At 38.1% G+C, this 18,409-nt stretch overlaps 1 protein-coding gene across 3 annotated transcripts in view; it reads left to right on the top strand.

Annotated features, from left to right (window-relative positions):
* Positions 1-18,409, top strand: part of NCAM2 (neural cell adhesion molecule 2) — a 120,758-nt gene that overhangs the window by 67,745 nt on the left and 34,604 nt on the right. For all 3 annotated transcript variants that reach the window (XM_053456844.1, XM_053456845.1, XM_053456846.1), the window contains exons 8-10: positions 9,871-10,016; positions 13,998-14,148; positions 17,248-17,435. In XM_053456844.1, the coding sequence (XP_053312819.1) occupies positions 9,871-10,016; positions 13,998-14,148; positions 17,248-17,435 (485 nt within the window). The remainder of the gene's footprint in view (positions 1-9,870; positions 10,017-13,997; positions 14,149-17,247; positions 17,436-18,409) is intronic.

Here is an 18,409-nt window from a genome sequence, read left to right as displayed (position 1 = left end):
TGTTAGCAGATGGGAAGCTGTGCTTTAGTTTTGTCTTGTATATTTTAAAATTGCAAATGAACGAGTAGTAGAAACAACAAAACACTTTGTGCAGGGAACTTCATCACGCTGACTTCCATTTTTTGGTATTGTTTCGTACTCAGAGGCGTATCTACTGAAAATAGCGCCTATGGCAAGCACTGAAATTGCGCCCCTGTCCAAATATCTAAAACCCATTTACTAGCCCCTGCTGCCCATATATATATATATATATATATATAAATATTAGTCCCTGCTGCCGATAGCGGGTATAGATCAACACACAAACCCAGATCAATTTAAATTCACTTGTGATCTCAGCACTGAAGGTATATATCAAATAAACAGAATCAGACATACAAATCCTGTATTTGCAGGTATACAATAATAATATATGAAACGTAGCATCGCAGGTATAGATCAACTGAATAAGACATATTAACCCTGTATTTGCAGGTACACATAAATAATGTATGGAAACATAGCATAACAGATATGGATCTACAGAATAACACAAAAACCCAGCTTTGCAGGTAAAGATCAATTGGAATTCACATAAAAACACGGCATTAAAGGTATATTTAAAGCCCCCTAAATTACAGGCATAGATCACAGGTTGCACACCCCAAAGCCAGCCCTGGCGTCCACACTGCCCACATAGAACCTGGCCAGCACCCAGATTACACACATAAGATTTGCAATCTTTGTCCCCAAATAGCCCAGCACAAGTCAACTTTGTCCCCAAACAGTCCGGCCAGTGCCATCTTTGTCCCATATACACCCTGCCTGTGCCATCTTGGTCCCCAAGGCTCAAACCTCCTAGTAGTGCCATCTTTGCCCTTCCACAATTATACATCTATGATACACAAACACTTTTACAGTCACTCACTAATTCACACTTTAATTCAGATAACTCATCCACACATTAACTCATGCACTCCCTCATTCACTCAATGCATCCACACATTAACTCATGCTCTCCCTCATTCAGACAATTCATCCACACATTAACTCATGCTCTCCCTCATTCAGACAACTCAATGAGTTGTCTGAATGAGGGAGAGCATGAGTTAATGTGTGGACAAATTAACTCATGCTCTCCCTCATTCAGACAATTCATCCACACATTAACTCATGCTCTCTCTCATTCACTCAATGCATCCACACATTAATGCACACTCTTTACTTATATCAACCCCCCCTCCCTCATCACTTTTTAACCCCCTCCCTCATCACTTTTTAACTCCCTCCCTCCCTCATCACTTTTTAACTCCCTCATCACTTTTTAACTCCCTCCCTCCCTCATCACTTTTTAACTCCCTCATCACTTTTTAACTCCCTCCCTCCCTTATCACTTTCAAACCCCTCTCCCTCCCCCTACCCACTATATATCCCCCCATCTCTCACCTTGAAGTCCAGCGACGGGAGCACGATGCTGCTGTCTTCCTGCACCGCTCGCTGGTGCCCGCTGCTTCACTGCTGAGCGCCGTAATATGACGTCATATTTCGGTGCCCACCAGTGAAGCAGCGGGCACCAGCGAGCGGCTTTTAAACGCTGTCTTCTTTTTTTTGATGCGGGGAAGAACGAGGGGCGCCGAGCGGTTGCTAGGCGCCCCTCTCTCTCCTCCGCATCAGTGTTTAAAAGCCGCTCGCTGGTGCCGGCATTTCATGCAGAGCGCCGCAATATGCCGGCATATTGCGGCGCTCTGCATGAAATGCCGGCACCGGGACGGGGGTAGAGGGCTCGTAGAGGAGAAAGAGGGGCGCCGAGCGGTTGCTAGGCCCCCCTCTCTCTCCTCCGCATAAAAAAAATGCCGGTGAGCGGCATTCAAAAGCCGCTCACCGGCGCCTCCCTAGAGATGGCGCCCATGGCACGTGCCATGGCTGCCATACCCTATATACGCCTCTGTTCGTACTATATTATGTAGTTAGCATGTTTGTTTCGCACAAGCGAACAATTTAAACTTAGACAATTCACGGTTCACTGAGTAATTATACTACTCTCTCCAATAAATGCATTCTCTGAATCTCATCTCTGGTGCCCTTCTATCTCTCCCTCTTTCATGGTTTTTCTCGTTTTTTTATGCAAGAGTGAAGTCATAAACTTGCTTTACAAACTTGCACTCCCTTTATGGTACAAGATGCCATCATGCATGAATAAGGTTTGAGGTTTTACAGCAGGAAACAAATGGGTCAATGGTTCTTATTTACCATTTCAGTCTATGTTATGTGTCTATACAAAGCAATTTGACTATGATATTTAACTGTTTAAGTACACAAAGGTAGGTATGCTCCATGGAAAAGTATATGAAAATAAATATGGAGAACATTCTACCTTATTACAACTCCTGTGACATGCTGTATATGTCTATAGAAACTAAGAAGTGTTATTGTCCACTGATTTTGAAGATGAAGAAATCTTCCTTCCCTTAACTCATTAAAGCCACCCATGGAGGATGACGATTAGTAAGAAAAATGTGGGAATCAAATAAAAAATTGAAAATAGCACTTTTCAGATTTCACTTTTAGAGTTACTAGTCGGATTTAATATGACCAGCTCTTTGATTATTTCAAAACTCTATTAAAGCTGGGTTAATTACGATATAATAATAATCTCGGGATCCCAATTGTGAGCTGGCGCCATTATAGTCTCGAGTAAGAACATATTGAGACTTATTCTATATTCCGTGTCTTTTTTTGTATTTATAGAACTTGCAGTAAGATAGAATCACATTTTAGTTTTCACATTTTTACTCTTCAAAGAGCCTCCTTTACTTGGATTTGTAGGCCACAAGAAAGGCATTGAGGTTACCCATCATAGATCAAGGCTTCAGAAAAATATACAAGCATCTCCGCATTTTTCAAAAAACTCACTCTCAGGCTTGGTGGAGGAGAAAAATAAAGAAAAAAATAACATTTCTGTGGAAACCCCAGTGAAGCATTTAAGAATTAATTTACATAGGTACTGTCAGGACTCGGGTGATCAGGTCAGGTAGGAGCCCATGCGCAGGGGATACTTGGGGTTCAGTATGTAACCCACAGTGCATGATTATGCAAACAAAGACACCACAAGCAGAAATCCAGGTAATGCAGTGTATTTTATGTATATAACAGAACCAGCAAATAAGGGTAATATAGTCTAAGCAAGTAACCGGACGTATGGCAAAATAAAATACAGGTAATAAGTCTTTTGGCAGGGAGCCCGCTTGGAAGGGCACGACAGACAGAGAGCCCGCTTGGAAGGGCACAAAAGGCACACAGCCCGCTTGGAAGGGCACGAAAGGCACACAGCCCGCTTGGAAGGGCACGAAAGGCACACAGCCCGCTTGGAAGGGCACGAAAGGCACACAGCCCGCTTGGAAGGGCACGAAAGGCACACAGCCCGCTTGGAAGGGCACGAAAGGCACACAGCCCGCTTGGAAGGGCACGAAAGGCACACAGCCCGCTTGGAAGGGCACGAAAGGCACACAGCCCGCTTGGAAGGACACAATAGCAGGGAGTCCACTTGGAAGGACACAATAGCAGGGAGTCCACTTGGAAGGACACAATAGCAGGGAGTCCACTTGGAAGGACACAATAGCAGGGAGTCCACTTGGAAAGACACAATAACAGGGAGTCCACTTGGAAAGACACAATAGCAGGGAGTCCACTTGGAAGGACACAATAGCAGGGAGTCCACTTGGAAGGACACAATAGCAGGGAGTCCACTTGGAAGGACACAATAGCAGGGAGTCCACTTGGAAGGACACAATAGCAGGGAGTCCACTTGGAAGGACACAATAGCAGGGAGTCCACTTGGAAGGACACAATAGCAGGGAGTCCACTTGGAAGGACACAATAGCAGGGAGTCCACATGGAAGGACACAATAGCAGGGAACCAGGAACAGTACAGATGCAGAGCCACAGCAGGAAGGTCCATAGACTTCAATACAAAGGCCCTGACTGAAGGGCAGGGCAGGTTCATAAAGGCAGGGTAATCCAGGTAACAAGGCCCAGCTGGATGTATTGCTAGGGCTCAACCCAGGTAACAAGGCACACCTGATCCTAGTAATGAGTTCTGAGTGCTCCAGAGGGCGGAGGGTGGCCACTAGTGGTAGCAGATGTAAATGGCACAGGTATGAAAAAGCCATGGTTCAGGCAGCAAAAAAGAGGTTCCTGACAGGTACTCTTTGTAATTGATGGTCTCTTGGCCACCATAATAAGTCTGTCTGATGGTATATTAAATCAGATGATTTTGTGTAGATTGGGTTGCAATGACCATTAAGGGAGCACTAATTGACTATACTAATTTCCCATAGGGGGGGGTCAAAGCTATGGATTGAGACAGCATAGGGATCTCTGTCTATTCCTTGAGAGATAACTTACAAATGCTGGTTTGTGTTTAATCATTTAGCTCTGATTGAAAATAAGTATACTTTTGTAACATATTTTACACGAAAACTTACAACAATATATTTTCATACCTATATTTCTATGAAATAACACAATAGATGCACAAAACATCCTCTGCCGTGTGGCTTTTGAAATTTTTCTATTTGCTCCACACTATGTATACTATAAGATCCTTTTGTTTTCTTGCTGATAACTTTTAGCTTTTAACATGTATTTGGTATATACAAAACAGTTTGGAATTTTACATTCGAAACAGGCTACTTATGAAAATATTTTTTAGGATATTGTACGTATAAAGACTTAAGTGGCTCACACTTTTGCCTTAAAAATTATTTGAGTATAATATACTCCCCGAGCAATTAAGACTTACTCTTCAACCAGTACGATTAATATAAAGAGAAGTTTATTAACAAGAGGATGGCAAAATTATCTACATACTCAATTAAATTTATAAGCCTAATTTTGGGAGAAACAGTAAAGCAGCAAAAGGAATTACATGCAGCAAGCTATAAAAGTATAAAATAATTAGATTAAGTAAATGGATAATTTTGATTGCCTTCGTAATAAACTGACTATTAAAATTCAGAAGACATTGGCTCAAATTAAACTGGAAAAATATTGACTGTTATAATATAATACAAGGTTAAAAATGTAACATACTTCCCGAATAAAAAAAGCACTGGAATAAATCACACTTCCAGGAGTCAGATTTTAAAATTATTGCTCAGATCTAGACATTAAAAACGGGAATTGTGTGAATTTTCCAAATACTTGAAACAAAAAAAATATAAAAAATGCATAACTTTCGCCCCAAAACTCTCCCGAGCAGTATATGCAAAACGATGCAGTTTTAAACCCTGGCAACATGCTTTTAGGATACTAGTTAGTAATGCGTAATATAATAATAAGTAATAGGGTAATATATTTGAAACTCTTAAACGTATGTCATTGAAGATAAGGTTACACTTAGAACAGGTAAATTTGACATATAAAAAACGGTGTATATTGTTTTAGACCCCTATTTTCTGCGTGTTTGGGAAATGGGGAAAAGATTAGAGAAATAAATATTAGTTGGAAAAAAAATGATGGAATACGATACAAATTCTTCTTCTTCCTCCTCCTCTTCTTCCTTCTTCTTCTTCTTCTTCTTCTTCTTCTTCTTCCTCTTCTTCCTCTTCCCCCTCTTCTTCTTCTTCCTCTTCTTCCTCCTCCTCTTCTTCTTCTTCTTCCTCTTCTTCCTCCTTCTTCTTCTTCCTCTTCTTCCTCTCCTTCCTCCTTCTTCTTCTTCTTCCTCTTCTTCCTCTCCTTCCTCCTTCTTCTTCTTCTTCCTCTTCTTCTTCTTCCTCTTCTTCTTCTCAGAATGGTTTGCATTAAAGGTGTTCTTAAAGTATAGGTTCTCTGCAGGTTTAGTCCTTAGTTTGCATTGAACAAGATGGGCAGACAACTTTTTGTAGGATGTACTCAATGAAGCACTTCATATTGAAAGGGAACAGAATCAATTACAATAAGTACTATTTTGCCATTTGTAATTATACATAGTGCCATTATCAGAAGCGTCCATCTACCAAAAATAGCTTGATTAGGTGCTCCACTGTTCTCCACAGTTCTCAGAAATAATTGCATACATCTAAAAAAAATTAGGAAATAGTTTGATGAAAACACATTCGAATAGGATCTATGAATAAAAGTTCCAGAAGGACTGAGGACTCGCTTATAAGCAAAACAAATAAAAGAGGTGTGAGAATCCTGAATTAAATCCTTTGAGAAATGAAAGGGTATTTTGAAAAATGTATTTTTCAAATAATTGAGAATTGGTAACTCTTGGGCTTGCGATTTGAGAAATATGTGTGCTCGTGGGTAGACATTCATAATACATCTTGGTTACACCTCTAATGTTCACAGCGTGCTGTACATCTACTGATGTTTAAAAAAAACTCAATTGGAACCGGCACATATTTTTTTAAAGCTGCTCCCATTAAGCACGGATAAGATTGCTTTTATTTTTTTAAAGATCTGGCCTTTTCTTTTAACCGTTGTTTATATAGATGGGTGGCTTTGCACAAGCTTAAGGTGTGGATGTGAGCACATCGGGTATCATTGATTGACCCCTTTAAGGCAAGAAAAAATATAATTTTTTTTACCTGCTGTATTCTTTGGGTGCAGAAAGGGGAGGTAGTGGAAATTACTAAGGCACCCAAATGGTGCTTTAGAGAACCACCAATTACATATAGCCGAAGACAGGTAGGTATTGTTTTTCTGATTTATATTTATTTATTGTTTCTTAATTTCTTTACACAAACTCCTGTGCCTGACAATTAATGGTACCCAACCTTGCCTTCCCAAAGGGTTACCTAGTTAAATCCCCTTCCCACTGGGCACAGGATGGGGGGGTCAACGGAGAGGTTTGGAAGGGCTCCATGTCTACCCATTGTTAATTTTTTCCATTATACCTTACATCATCCACATGCTAAGGGCTTTGTGCCCCCACCTTAAAATTAGTTTCCCTCAACCCCACTGCATTTCCTTAAAGCCATAATATATTCCACCAATATGCACAGTATATATATATATATATATATATATATATATATATATATATATATATATATATATATATATATATATATGACACACATATATATATATATATATATATTTATATATGACACATATTATATTACTATACACATATCTAGGCAAATGAGACTAAGGCGTCTGCCCTTGACCTTATCAGCCAGACTTAGAAGCAGACTTAGACTCTGTAAGGTACAGGAAAGGTACATTTTGAAAATTAATTATATAAATAAATACAAAATATGACTTGGTATTCTGTTAAATACAAAGGCTAAACAAAGGCACACAATGTTGAGTGCAACAATGGATTATTTGACCACTTTCCCGTGTTAGCAAAATAAACTATATAAATGAGAGTTTGCAGTTTCTCTTTTGTCTCGTTTCTTTCTTTTGAAAATTCTCAAGCATAAAAAAAGGCTTTTGTGTTTTCCGCTTTTGAATTATGATGCTACAGATTTCAAGGTTGCAGAATATGTAAGCTGAAAGTGTATTATTATTAAATATGTTGTCTGAATAAAAGGGTCACCCTCCTTTATCCATCACCATTACTGAGGGTAGATAATAATCCTGGCTATGTACTGTGAAAGAAGATGGTTGCAAGAAAAACGTTTCCACGTTTCCTATGGGATGTCCTATTAGAAAAAAAGTCGACGTATTAAACATCATTCTATAGTGGAAAATTATCTATCAGAAGAACATCACAATCTAGGACTAGGGCTATAAACATGAATTACTTTAAAAACAGCCGAAAACATCTTAAAATAGATATGTATATTGTTTGAATTGTATTCGGTGAAGAGGCTGGAAGCTATAAGCTGCTTCTGGCTTTCAAGTTCATGGCCATCAACTTGAATGCTAAATTCACCGTACATGCACTCTCAGCAACTCAGATTTTAGTGAATAAACGTTTTACTCTTCGAGCTGTGGGATGTAACCATATCAGGTTATGCCCAGAAAACCAACTTGTTAATGTTTCTGATGTCCCAAACCTTTAGTGATCCGGCCCCTTATAAACAGCAAAATGAATAGTTGCCAGTTACTCTTTAAGTCATACCACAGATTCTCAATTGGATTGAGGTCTGGACTTTGACTAGGTAATTCCAAAACATTTAAATGTTTCCTCTTAAACCACTCGAGTGTTGCTTTAGCAGAATGTCATTGTCCTACTGGAAGGTGAACCTCCGTCCCAATCTCAAATCTCTGGTTTCCCTCTAGAATTTCCCTGTATTTAGGGCCATCCATCATTCCTTTAATCCTGACCAGTTTCCCAGTCCCTGCAGATGAAAAACATGCCCACAGCATGATGCTGCCACCACCATGCTTCACTGTGGGATGGTGTTCTCGGGGTGATGAGAGGTGTTCGTCTTGCGTCAGACATAGCGTTTTCCTTAATCGGCAAAAAGCTCAGTTTTAGTCTCATCTGACAGAAAACCTTCTTGCGTAGTCTCCCACATGCCTTTGGTCGAACAGCAAATGTGTTTGCTTATTTTTTTCTTTAAGCAATGGCTTTTTTCTGGCCACTTTTCCATAAAGTCCAGCTCTGCGGCGTGTACGGCTTAAAGTAGTCCTATGGACAGATACTCCAATCTCTAATGTGGAGGTTTGCAGCTCCTTCAGAGTTAATTTTGGTCTTTTTGTTGCCTCTCTGATTAATGCCCTCCTTGCATGGTCGGTGAGTTTTGGTGGGTGGCCATCACCTTGGTAGGTTTGTTGGTGCCATATTCTTTCCATTGCTTAATAATGGATTTAATGGTGCTCCGTGTTATGTTAAAGGTTTCGATTATTTTTGATCTATACAAACTTTGTTCCTAGCCTGTTTGGAGAGCTTCTTGGTCTTCATGGTGCCACTTGCTTGGTGGTATTGCAGACTCTGGTGCTTTTCAGAACAGATATACATTTATACATATAGACTGAGATCATGTGACAGATCATGTGACACTTAGATTCAACACAGGTAGACTTTATTTAACTAATTATGTGACTTCTGAAGGTAATTGGTTTCACCAAATCTTTTTTACGGGCTTCATAGCAAAGGGGTGAATACATATTTAAACATCACTTTTCCATCTTTTTCTTAAGATTTTTTTAAAAAAGTTATTTTCTTCATTTCAGTTAACCAATTTGGACTTTTTTTGTGTATGTCCATTACATGAAATCCAAAAAAAATCAATTTTATTCCAGCTTAATGCAGTAATGCAACAAAATAGCAAAAAAACGTCAAGGAGAGTGTATAGGTTTGCAAGGCACGGTACAAGATGGCTCATTCTGGAGTCATCCTAATACTAAAAATAATACTTTATGTGAATATAAAATAATTATATAACTAGACCAAGTTGGCAAAGTGAACATAAATTACATGATTTTATGTAATAAAGTTTCTAAAGGTACCAATAAGCAGAATGCTTTGATGTTATTACAGTTTTTTGTGCTTGGATTACTTACAAATGTTATGACATGTAGCTCTATTCTTCTTTCGAACCAAAAAATCTTTTTTTATATATTTAAATGCCATCCGACAGCTCTTATTTTGATACTTTGCAAACTATATTCCTGGAAGCAACTTCCATAATCTGTAGAATTATGGAAATTAGCTTCCTGGAACCTGTGGGTTTCGCCTGCTATACGTACTCACTACAAAATCTGCAATAAAGCTCACCGTATGCTTTATATTCACAGCGGCGGTGCAAGGGTTTAAAATATATAACTACACTTTTATTCTCCACAGTTTTTACAGTTAGAATTAATAGGGGAGGGACTGACAGAAATGAAAATGTTGATGTAGAGTAGATAATAATCTAGATGCAGAAGGCAATGTGGTCTCCCAACCCGTTTACTCTGTTTGGATGTTATCATATTTAGCAGTAATTTAATTAATTTTATTAACAGTGCAGCCTCATATTGTACAACTACAAAATGAAACAACGGTTGAAAATGGCCACGTAACCCTGACGTGTGAAGCAGAGGGCGAGCCGGTTCCAGAAATCACATGGAAAAGATCCAGTGATGGAATGACATTTTATGACGGTGACAAGGTTTGTCTTTTTGTTTTGTTATGATTTTATATATCAACAAATGCAGTTTTGTTTGTAAAAAAAATATAATATCCCCTAAATTATATATTTCAAAAAACATCTATATTTCCTAAATCCTGTTTCTTTGTTCCATAAACAAACCTGTGTTTCAGTGATTGAAATAACTTACTGTCTGCAGTAGGAATTCGTGTCTGTGATGTATAAAAAAGTCTAAAAAAAAAAAGTTACTCAGATAGAAAAACAAAAACACAAGTTGTTATTATTATTATTATTATTATTATTATTATTAATAATACCGTATTGGCTCGAATATAGGCCGCTCCCGATTATAGGCCGCACCCTTATAGTTTGGTGCTATTTTAAAGAAAAAAATATTTTTTATTATTATTATTTTATTATTATTATTATTTTTATTTTTTTATTTTTTTACATTTAATGTATGGTAGGAGGCTCCCACCCTCCTTACCTAAACTTTAGTTTTGCAATTTTGATGTAGATGCAGCAGACGTGACCTTCCTGCACCAGTCTGCCTCATCTACATCAATGTTGGGAATCAAAAATCAGGGCAGAACTAAAGTTTCTGCTCGTGTTGCTGGGAGAACACATTTTCGCCGGACCGCACTACAGAAAACGCTCTGCAGTCTTCAAATCCGGTCTTCCAGACACCCTGGAGAAGGTAAAATTGTTAAACCCCGATTATAGGCCGCACCCCCACTTTAAATATTTAAATTATGGGGAAATAATCGCCTATAATCGGGCCAATACGGTATTTCCTGACTAAATGCAGGTGGAAAGATGGACAGGCCGGGAGAGAGCATTCCAGAGAATAGGGCAGCCCTTAAGAAATCTTGCAAGTGTGTATGACAACAGGTGGAGATCATCAGATGAGCAGAGAGACTAGGTGGCAGTGTATTTGGAGGTGAGTGAGGAGATGTAAGTAGGGGAACCTCTATGAAGAGCTTTTAAAGTAAGAGTCAAAATCTTGAAGTGAACAGGCAGCCAGTAAAGAGACTGATAGACGGGAGGAATTCTGAAGCTGCAGGACTCAAAGGGTTGTCTTCTGGGATGTTGAAGCCTCCAATGATTACAAAGAGGGCATCAGAGGAGAGAAATTGAGGAAGCCATGAGGAGAAGTAATAGTGTGTTTTAATACATTCATTTTGCTTAAAGCTGTAACAGATCTCTATAATTTTTTTTTTCAGGTACACTATATGATACTTATGCAAATTGACTAAAAATCCCTGCAATGTATATTCCCACACCTAGAAATACATGCATTTATTTATTTTTTTTTTCTAAAATGTTTTGTGAATTGTATTATTGGGCATGTATCATATTCTAAAAGTCCCTGACAAATAAAATTTTCAAAATATTAAAGATAATTCATAAAATATGAAGAATCTTGACCACATTTTCATATCAGTATTTCTGTGGTATATTTCTGTGGCTAAATTTGTGAGGTTGAACATGTCCTTGCCGATAGTTTCTATACAGTGCATTACCTCAATTTGTTCATTTATGTAGTGGAAATGTCAGCTCTGGGCAAGCAACATGGTAATCAGTCAAATTAACTTCTTGTCATGGCTAAGATGGGAGCCAAGCACTAATTTTTATACGTTATCTGAAACATGATTTTTGTGTCCTTCTGATGTTAGAGGTAAATGAGGTTTAACCATCTGTGCACGAGCAAACTGGTAATTACACACTGATTTTAAATACTGGCGAGCAACAAGCAGTATGTCTCTTACCCCACCTTTGCCGGAAGGGTTGATGTGACAAATCTGACATAATTTAATCACTTTCGTAATTAATGACCCCTTAAATAAAACATGTTTAACCATATACGCTTAATCTTATTTATAATGTTGATTTCTCACTGTCACTTCCATTCACAACAGCTAGTAAAAGGTGTACATTTTACTAAAATATGTGCTTATCGCGCCCTTGGAGAATAAAAGAGTTTCAACATTGACATGTTTTATGTTTGTGTTTTTCACGTTAAAATTCATTACATTAATTTAAATTAAACAATGCTTAGCAATTTACAGTGTTGCCATGTTATTACGACGCAGCAATCATTTATCAAAACGACCTACATCTAGTACGTTTTGTTTTACAGTAATTGCAATTGTTTTAGAAATATTTATTTTCAAATGTATCTCATAAAGGGGAGAAATGTGGTTGCCGAACAAACAGCATCTAAATATTTAATTATCTTTATGTTGTGAAGTTCTCGCCATTCTTCTGAACCATCCATTACAAAGGCTGAACCAATCATCAACGATCAACAATTTGACATAGTGTACTCCATTACAAAAATGTATTTGTGTATTTAATGTAGATTTTTTTGACAGATCTGCTGTAAGGCTGTTTATCATTTTAACAAAAGAGGGCTTCTCCTGCCGTTGAGTCCGTGATAGTCCGTGCACAAGTGAATAGGCAATATTGAACAGCAGCGTTTAACAATGTTAGTCAAAGTATATGAGTTTGCTGCTTTTGGAAATTCTCATTACTTTGCCGGACATCCTTGATAATTATTACTGTATTATTATATTTCTGATGGTTGAGTTTCCTAAGAGATTGAAATTTCTTATTAATATATAAAAAAACATAAACAAAAAACTCTTTGGTGGAATTTGAGGAAGTCGAGTGGTAAGTAGAGGTTGAGTTAACTGGACAGACCAGACTCAACAAAGGTTGCATGCATTTGTATGTTAACACTCGCAAAACAACTTCATGACAGATTCATGTGTTTCAGGTGAGGGTATACGAGTACAGTTAGGTGGCCCAAGTTCCAACACACAGGCAATTTGTGGGTTTCTGAGTTTGCAAGCTTCATGTTTTCTTAAACAAGCATACATTTGGATGTAGTGCATGTGAGTTTAAAAAAGTTATTATTTTGTGGTGCTTATGTGAATTGGCTTTAGTGAATTTGTAAGCTGGATGAGTTTGCTGCTGCAAATTCGTATTTTTAGCTAACTCGCAAGCACTCATTGATAAGACCACACTATTTCTTTATGCGGTATTAGTTTAATGTCTTTTTCCTTTCAAATGACAACTTTATTTTAAGGAAACCAATACTAAAAGAAAAACTAATTCCCCATGACAAGCACATTTTCACCCTGTTGCTCTATATTTGTGTAGTCTCTGACATTCCTTTACGCCATTAACTTTTTAGCACATTTGGCTTTTTATAAAACCAATTTAAAAAAAGGTTTTATGACAGACCTAAGAAAACCACAGCACATCCTGATTTATACCCAGTGAAAATGTATTTTGACATTTCTATGAATAATTGCTCTCTCATCAGAAGAGATAAAGGTATAATCATTCACAAAAACATTGAACATTGATTACTGTCCGGTGAATGTAAAAATGAGTTTGATAGTTTTGCTTTCCCATTTTTTTTTTACATTTCTGTCCTGGATTACACAATCAGCTAAATAAATGTAGTAAAATCTGGCTTTTATCACATCTATCTTTGTCTGGAGTTGCAGGAACGGAGTGCTCCAAATAGTTTTTAAAATAAAGTTATAATAATTTACAGTATGTTCGCTGGTGCCCGAACGAAAGGCACATTGATAGGTGGGTTCTCATTAGATTTAATTATATTGATAGGAACGTATGGTTTCTTATTTAATAACCCACCCTTTACTGTTTTGTTAAAAAAGCTAGGGACAGATTACATAATACATTATATTTATGAAAATCTATTTTTGCTTAATGTTTTTGCGGCTGGAAGGTGGTATAAATTCATGTCTCTATTTTTTTAACATTGTCTTTTTTTGTGTTAGAATGTGTCACTTGCATGGTATGTAAAACCCTGCAAATGAAAGGAAAGGATCCAAAATAAGGGTTTTAAATAGAATAATTTTTTACTGTCAGCAAAATATAGACATACCCATTTTGTAAGATTATCCAACAATATTGACAATGCATAAGATAACTTTTTTCACATATTTTTACATATACAATTAACAGAGCCCAGATGGAAGAATCGAAAGCGCAGGACATCATGGAAAATCACTTCTGCACATCAAATCTGTGATGTTATCTGATGCAGGAAGATATGACTGTGAAGCCGCTAGTAGAATTGGTGGCCATCAAAAGAGCATGTATCTCAATGTTGAATGTAAGTTTTTATTTAATGTAAATGTGTATTACTGCATTCATGAGATAGATGCCTGGTTTACTCTCCGTTTTTTTGTGTCCTTCCCTGCAGCTCAATAACTTCTTCCCTTCTATGATCTGCACTCTGCGGATTGAGAACAAAGTGATATTATACGCAAATGTTCTCTGGAATGACACAAAGGCTCTGTGAAGTTGTTGCAGATAGCAAGCTGACATACGCTTTGTAAACATTTGGTCGGATTAGAACAAGGCAAGGGAAGCATAAAATATAAATTAGTATCTGGCATGGACTGCGGCATAGGAGTTGAGAGACTAGGAGCTGGGTGTTATTTAGGGCTGCAACTAACGATTATTTTAATAATCGATTAGTTGGCCGATTATTTTTTCGATTAATCGATTAATCGGATAAAAAAATACATTATTTTAAATTGAAGAAAAATTGCAATAAAAAACGTACAATTTACACTTTCATCTCTTTATTGCAATGGCCTCTCTCTCTCTATTCACCTTCTTATTTTACTGACATAATAATAAAAGCTACAAGAACCCAAACACAGTGCTTCTCAAACTAGGTTTTAATACAAAGTTATTAATAAATATTAATTCATATGTTAACTATTTTTCATATTTAATAAAAACTGAGAAAAAAGCCTTGTTTAAATTTTTTTATTTACCAAACTGCCCCCAGTTATGCACATCTGACCCTCAGCTTGCCACTCTGCCCCCATATATGCCTTATACCTCTTATATGCCAGATTCCACTGTGCCCCCTGATATGCCACTGTGCCCCTGATATGCCTTATACTCCTTATATGCCAGTGATATGCAACTGAGCCCCCTGATATATCTTTTACCCCCAGATTTGTTTTATGCCCCCCTGATATGCCTAATATCGATGTCTTATACCCCCTATATGCCACTGAGCCCCCTGATATACCTTTTACCCCCAGATATGTTTATGCCCCCTGATATGCCTAATATCCATATGCCTTATACCCCCTATATGCCCTAAAAATTCATAATACCCCCCATACACCACTATAACTCACCCATACACCACTCTGGCTCCTCCCCCTCCCATACACCACTCTGGCTCCTCCCCTCCCATACACCATTCTGGCTCCTCCCCCTCCCATACGCCACTCTGGCTCCTCCCCCTCCCAAACACCACTCTGGCTCCTCCCCTCCCATACATCACTTTGCCTCCTCCCCCTCCCATATACCACTCTGCCTCCTCCCCACCATACATCACTCTGGCTCCTCCCATACTCCACTCTGCCTCCTCCCATACATCACGTTGGCTCCTCCCCCTCCCATACATCACTTTGCCTCCTCCCCCCTCCCATACTCCACTCTGCCTCCTGTGAACCTCCGTTTCTGACAAGACACCAGGGAGCCGGGTAGAGAGGCAGAGTGGCGTATGAGAGGGGGAGGAGCCAGAGTGGTGTATTGGAGGGTGGCTCCCATACACCCCTCTGACTCCTCCCCCCTCCCATACACCGCTCTGCCTCTCTACCCGGCTCCGTTACTGAAGGCACTTTCATTGCAGCTTCATAGAAGCCACAGTGTAAGTGAAGGGCAGTAACGGAGTCTGTCTGTGCGATGCAGACCCTCACCGGCCATCAGAGAGGATGATTCTCTGTTAGCCGGTGGGGGTCTGCATCGCACAGACAGACTCCGTTACTCACCTTCACTTACACTGAGGCTTCTATGAAGCTGCAGGGAAAGTGCCTTCAGTAACGGTGCCGGGTAGAGAGGCAGAGTGACGTATGGGAGGGGGGAGGAGTCAGAGGGGTCTATGGGAGGGGGGAGAGAGACGGAAGTGAGAGACCGGCCGACAGTGAGGAGAATCCAGGTCCCCTGCAGCGTTGCGGGGGATCTGGATTCCGGTGTTATAATCCGATCTCTGTTTGAGGTCGGATTATATAAAGAGAGGAGTTTTTCAGAGCATTTGCTCTGAAAAAAACCTCTTTTTATAATCGATAAAAATCGATCCGATTAATCGATGATGAAATTCGTTGACAACGATTTTCATAATCGATTATTATCGATTTTATCGATTAGTTGTTTCAGCCCTAGTGTTATTAATGGCATGGATACTAGCAGGGTCACTACTGTTGTATCTGTGATGAGTTATAATGCAACTATAGTGACCTAACATGCTAATGTTAGCTATAAATGTCCCTAGCTTCAAAGTATGGCTTTATCAGTGAAAGTATTAAAAATATGGATCTTTAAGAGCATTCATTTTTATTTCATGTGTATAAAACCAGAATTTTTGCCTATCCAGACTCACATTTTTTAAAAAATACCATTGTTTTCAATATTTCCTAAAGTGTTGTATAAGGAGCAAATAAACAATGTTTAATATCATAATTTTATTTATACATCTCCAACAAATTCAATAATGCTACTACAATGAGGATAGAAAAATATACAAAAGTAACCATAAAAGTACACATTTACAAAATGAATAAAATAAAGGATACAATGACCACATATAATATATTATAAGCTCTTGCAAGCTTATAATATATTAGGAAGGTGAAGGAGAATGCTTGGGGAAGGATGATTTGATCGTAGTGAGGGTGACTTAGAGAAGTCAGTTGCTTGCATACCTAGAAGGTGCTGAAACAGAATACACTTTGTGGATGAAATCCTAGGAACTTAGGTAGGAAGAAGTGATAATGGTTGAGGAAGGACAAAGTCATGGGCCAAGAGCATGGTTAGGGAAGTATTTGGAGATATGAGCAGAAATATCACTAAGGGGTTAATAGGTAAGGATCCGGGGATTATTAAATTCTGGAGGGTTTGGGGAAATAGTGGAGAGATTAACACAGCTATACAAAAATATCTTGTGTTGAAGACACTGGAACTACACCATTTATATGGTATATAATGTAATCATATAACCAGAGTGTTGTAGGTGTTAGGCAGCATACTGATATGTTTGGCAATCGTAAAGAAAGGAGCTTAATGTCACCACATGCTTTATTTCCTAAACCAAAAATATTCATGAAATGTTTACAGTGCCTGCATTGTGTGTCTCCTCTTTCACTTTTATACTCTGAATTTATGTTTTCTTTTTCCAACTTTATAGATGCACCAAAGTTTGTTTCCAATCAAACAATTTACTATTCTTGGGAACATAACCCAATTAATATCAGTTGTGATGTGAATTCAAATCCACCGTCATCTCTTTACTGGAGCAGAGATAAAATTTTGTTACCTGCAAGAAACATAACAAATATAAAAACTTATAGAGATGGAAAGAGGATACTGCTGGAGGTATGTGCAAGTTAATCATTGTGAGTAATATCTCACTGGGTAATATATTAAATATTTAAAGAATATATATTAAATAAAATGTTTTCTTTTTGGAAAACATTTTCCTTCTGTAATTATGATTTTTTCCCCAAACATTTTCAATTATGATAATGGATATATCTGTTTTTTGCATGTGGCAGTATAAGTAGTGATGGAATATATTTAACTGACATTACATAAATCATTGGGTTTAGAACTTTAGAAACCTAATGATGCTAGTATGCTAAACATTAAAACAAAAATTGGCAGGTGTGAAAAAAGGCTGTAAAGTAAGAATGCTTTCAAAAATAGACATGGCAACGGCCCTCATTGGTTCTAAATTAAATCAAGATTTGGTGTCACCACCCTTTGCCTTCAAATCAATTCTTCAAGGTAAACTTGCACAAAGTCATGGAATTTTTAAGCATATAATTATGGTTAAACAATTATACCCAAGAGGTGCTAATAATGAGCAATTTAATATGTAGGTTGAAACACAAATCATTAACTTAAACAGAAACAACTGTGTAGAATGAATAAAACTGAGAGAGGAACGGCCAAACTCACTAACAAAGTTGCTGACAGTTTAATGTCAACACCATGGTAAGACTGAGCACAGTGCCAATACACATGATAGTTATACTGCATTAGCAAGGTCTCTCCCAGGCATAAATTTAAAAAAAGACAGTGGTTTCCAGATGTTCTGTCCAAGCTCGATGGAAGAAACACAAAGAAACAAACAGTGTTGGGGACCGTAGACGTATTGGTCGGCCAATGCAAGACACATCATCATTGACAGAAAACAGTGGGACTCTTGTACACCCTTCTACTGTCTGGAGAAGTCTGGTCAGAAGTATTCATGATAGACTTGTGGCCAAAAAGCCATACCTGACATGATACAAGGCTAAGTAACTCAACTATTAACAAAAACAAAAGAACTGGCGCGTAGTACAATT

The sequence above is a fragment of the Spea bombifrons genome, chromosome 2 (genome assembly GCF_027358695.1).
Source record: "Spea bombifrons isolate aSpeBom1 chromosome 2, aSpeBom1.2.pri, whole genome shotgun sequence".
Lineage (NCBI taxonomy): Eukaryota > Metazoa > Chordata > Amphibia > Anura > Pelobatidae > Spea > Spea bombifrons.
The sequence above is the reverse complement of the archived record's forward strand: the minus strand, read 5'-3'. Positions and strand labels throughout refer to the sequence as shown.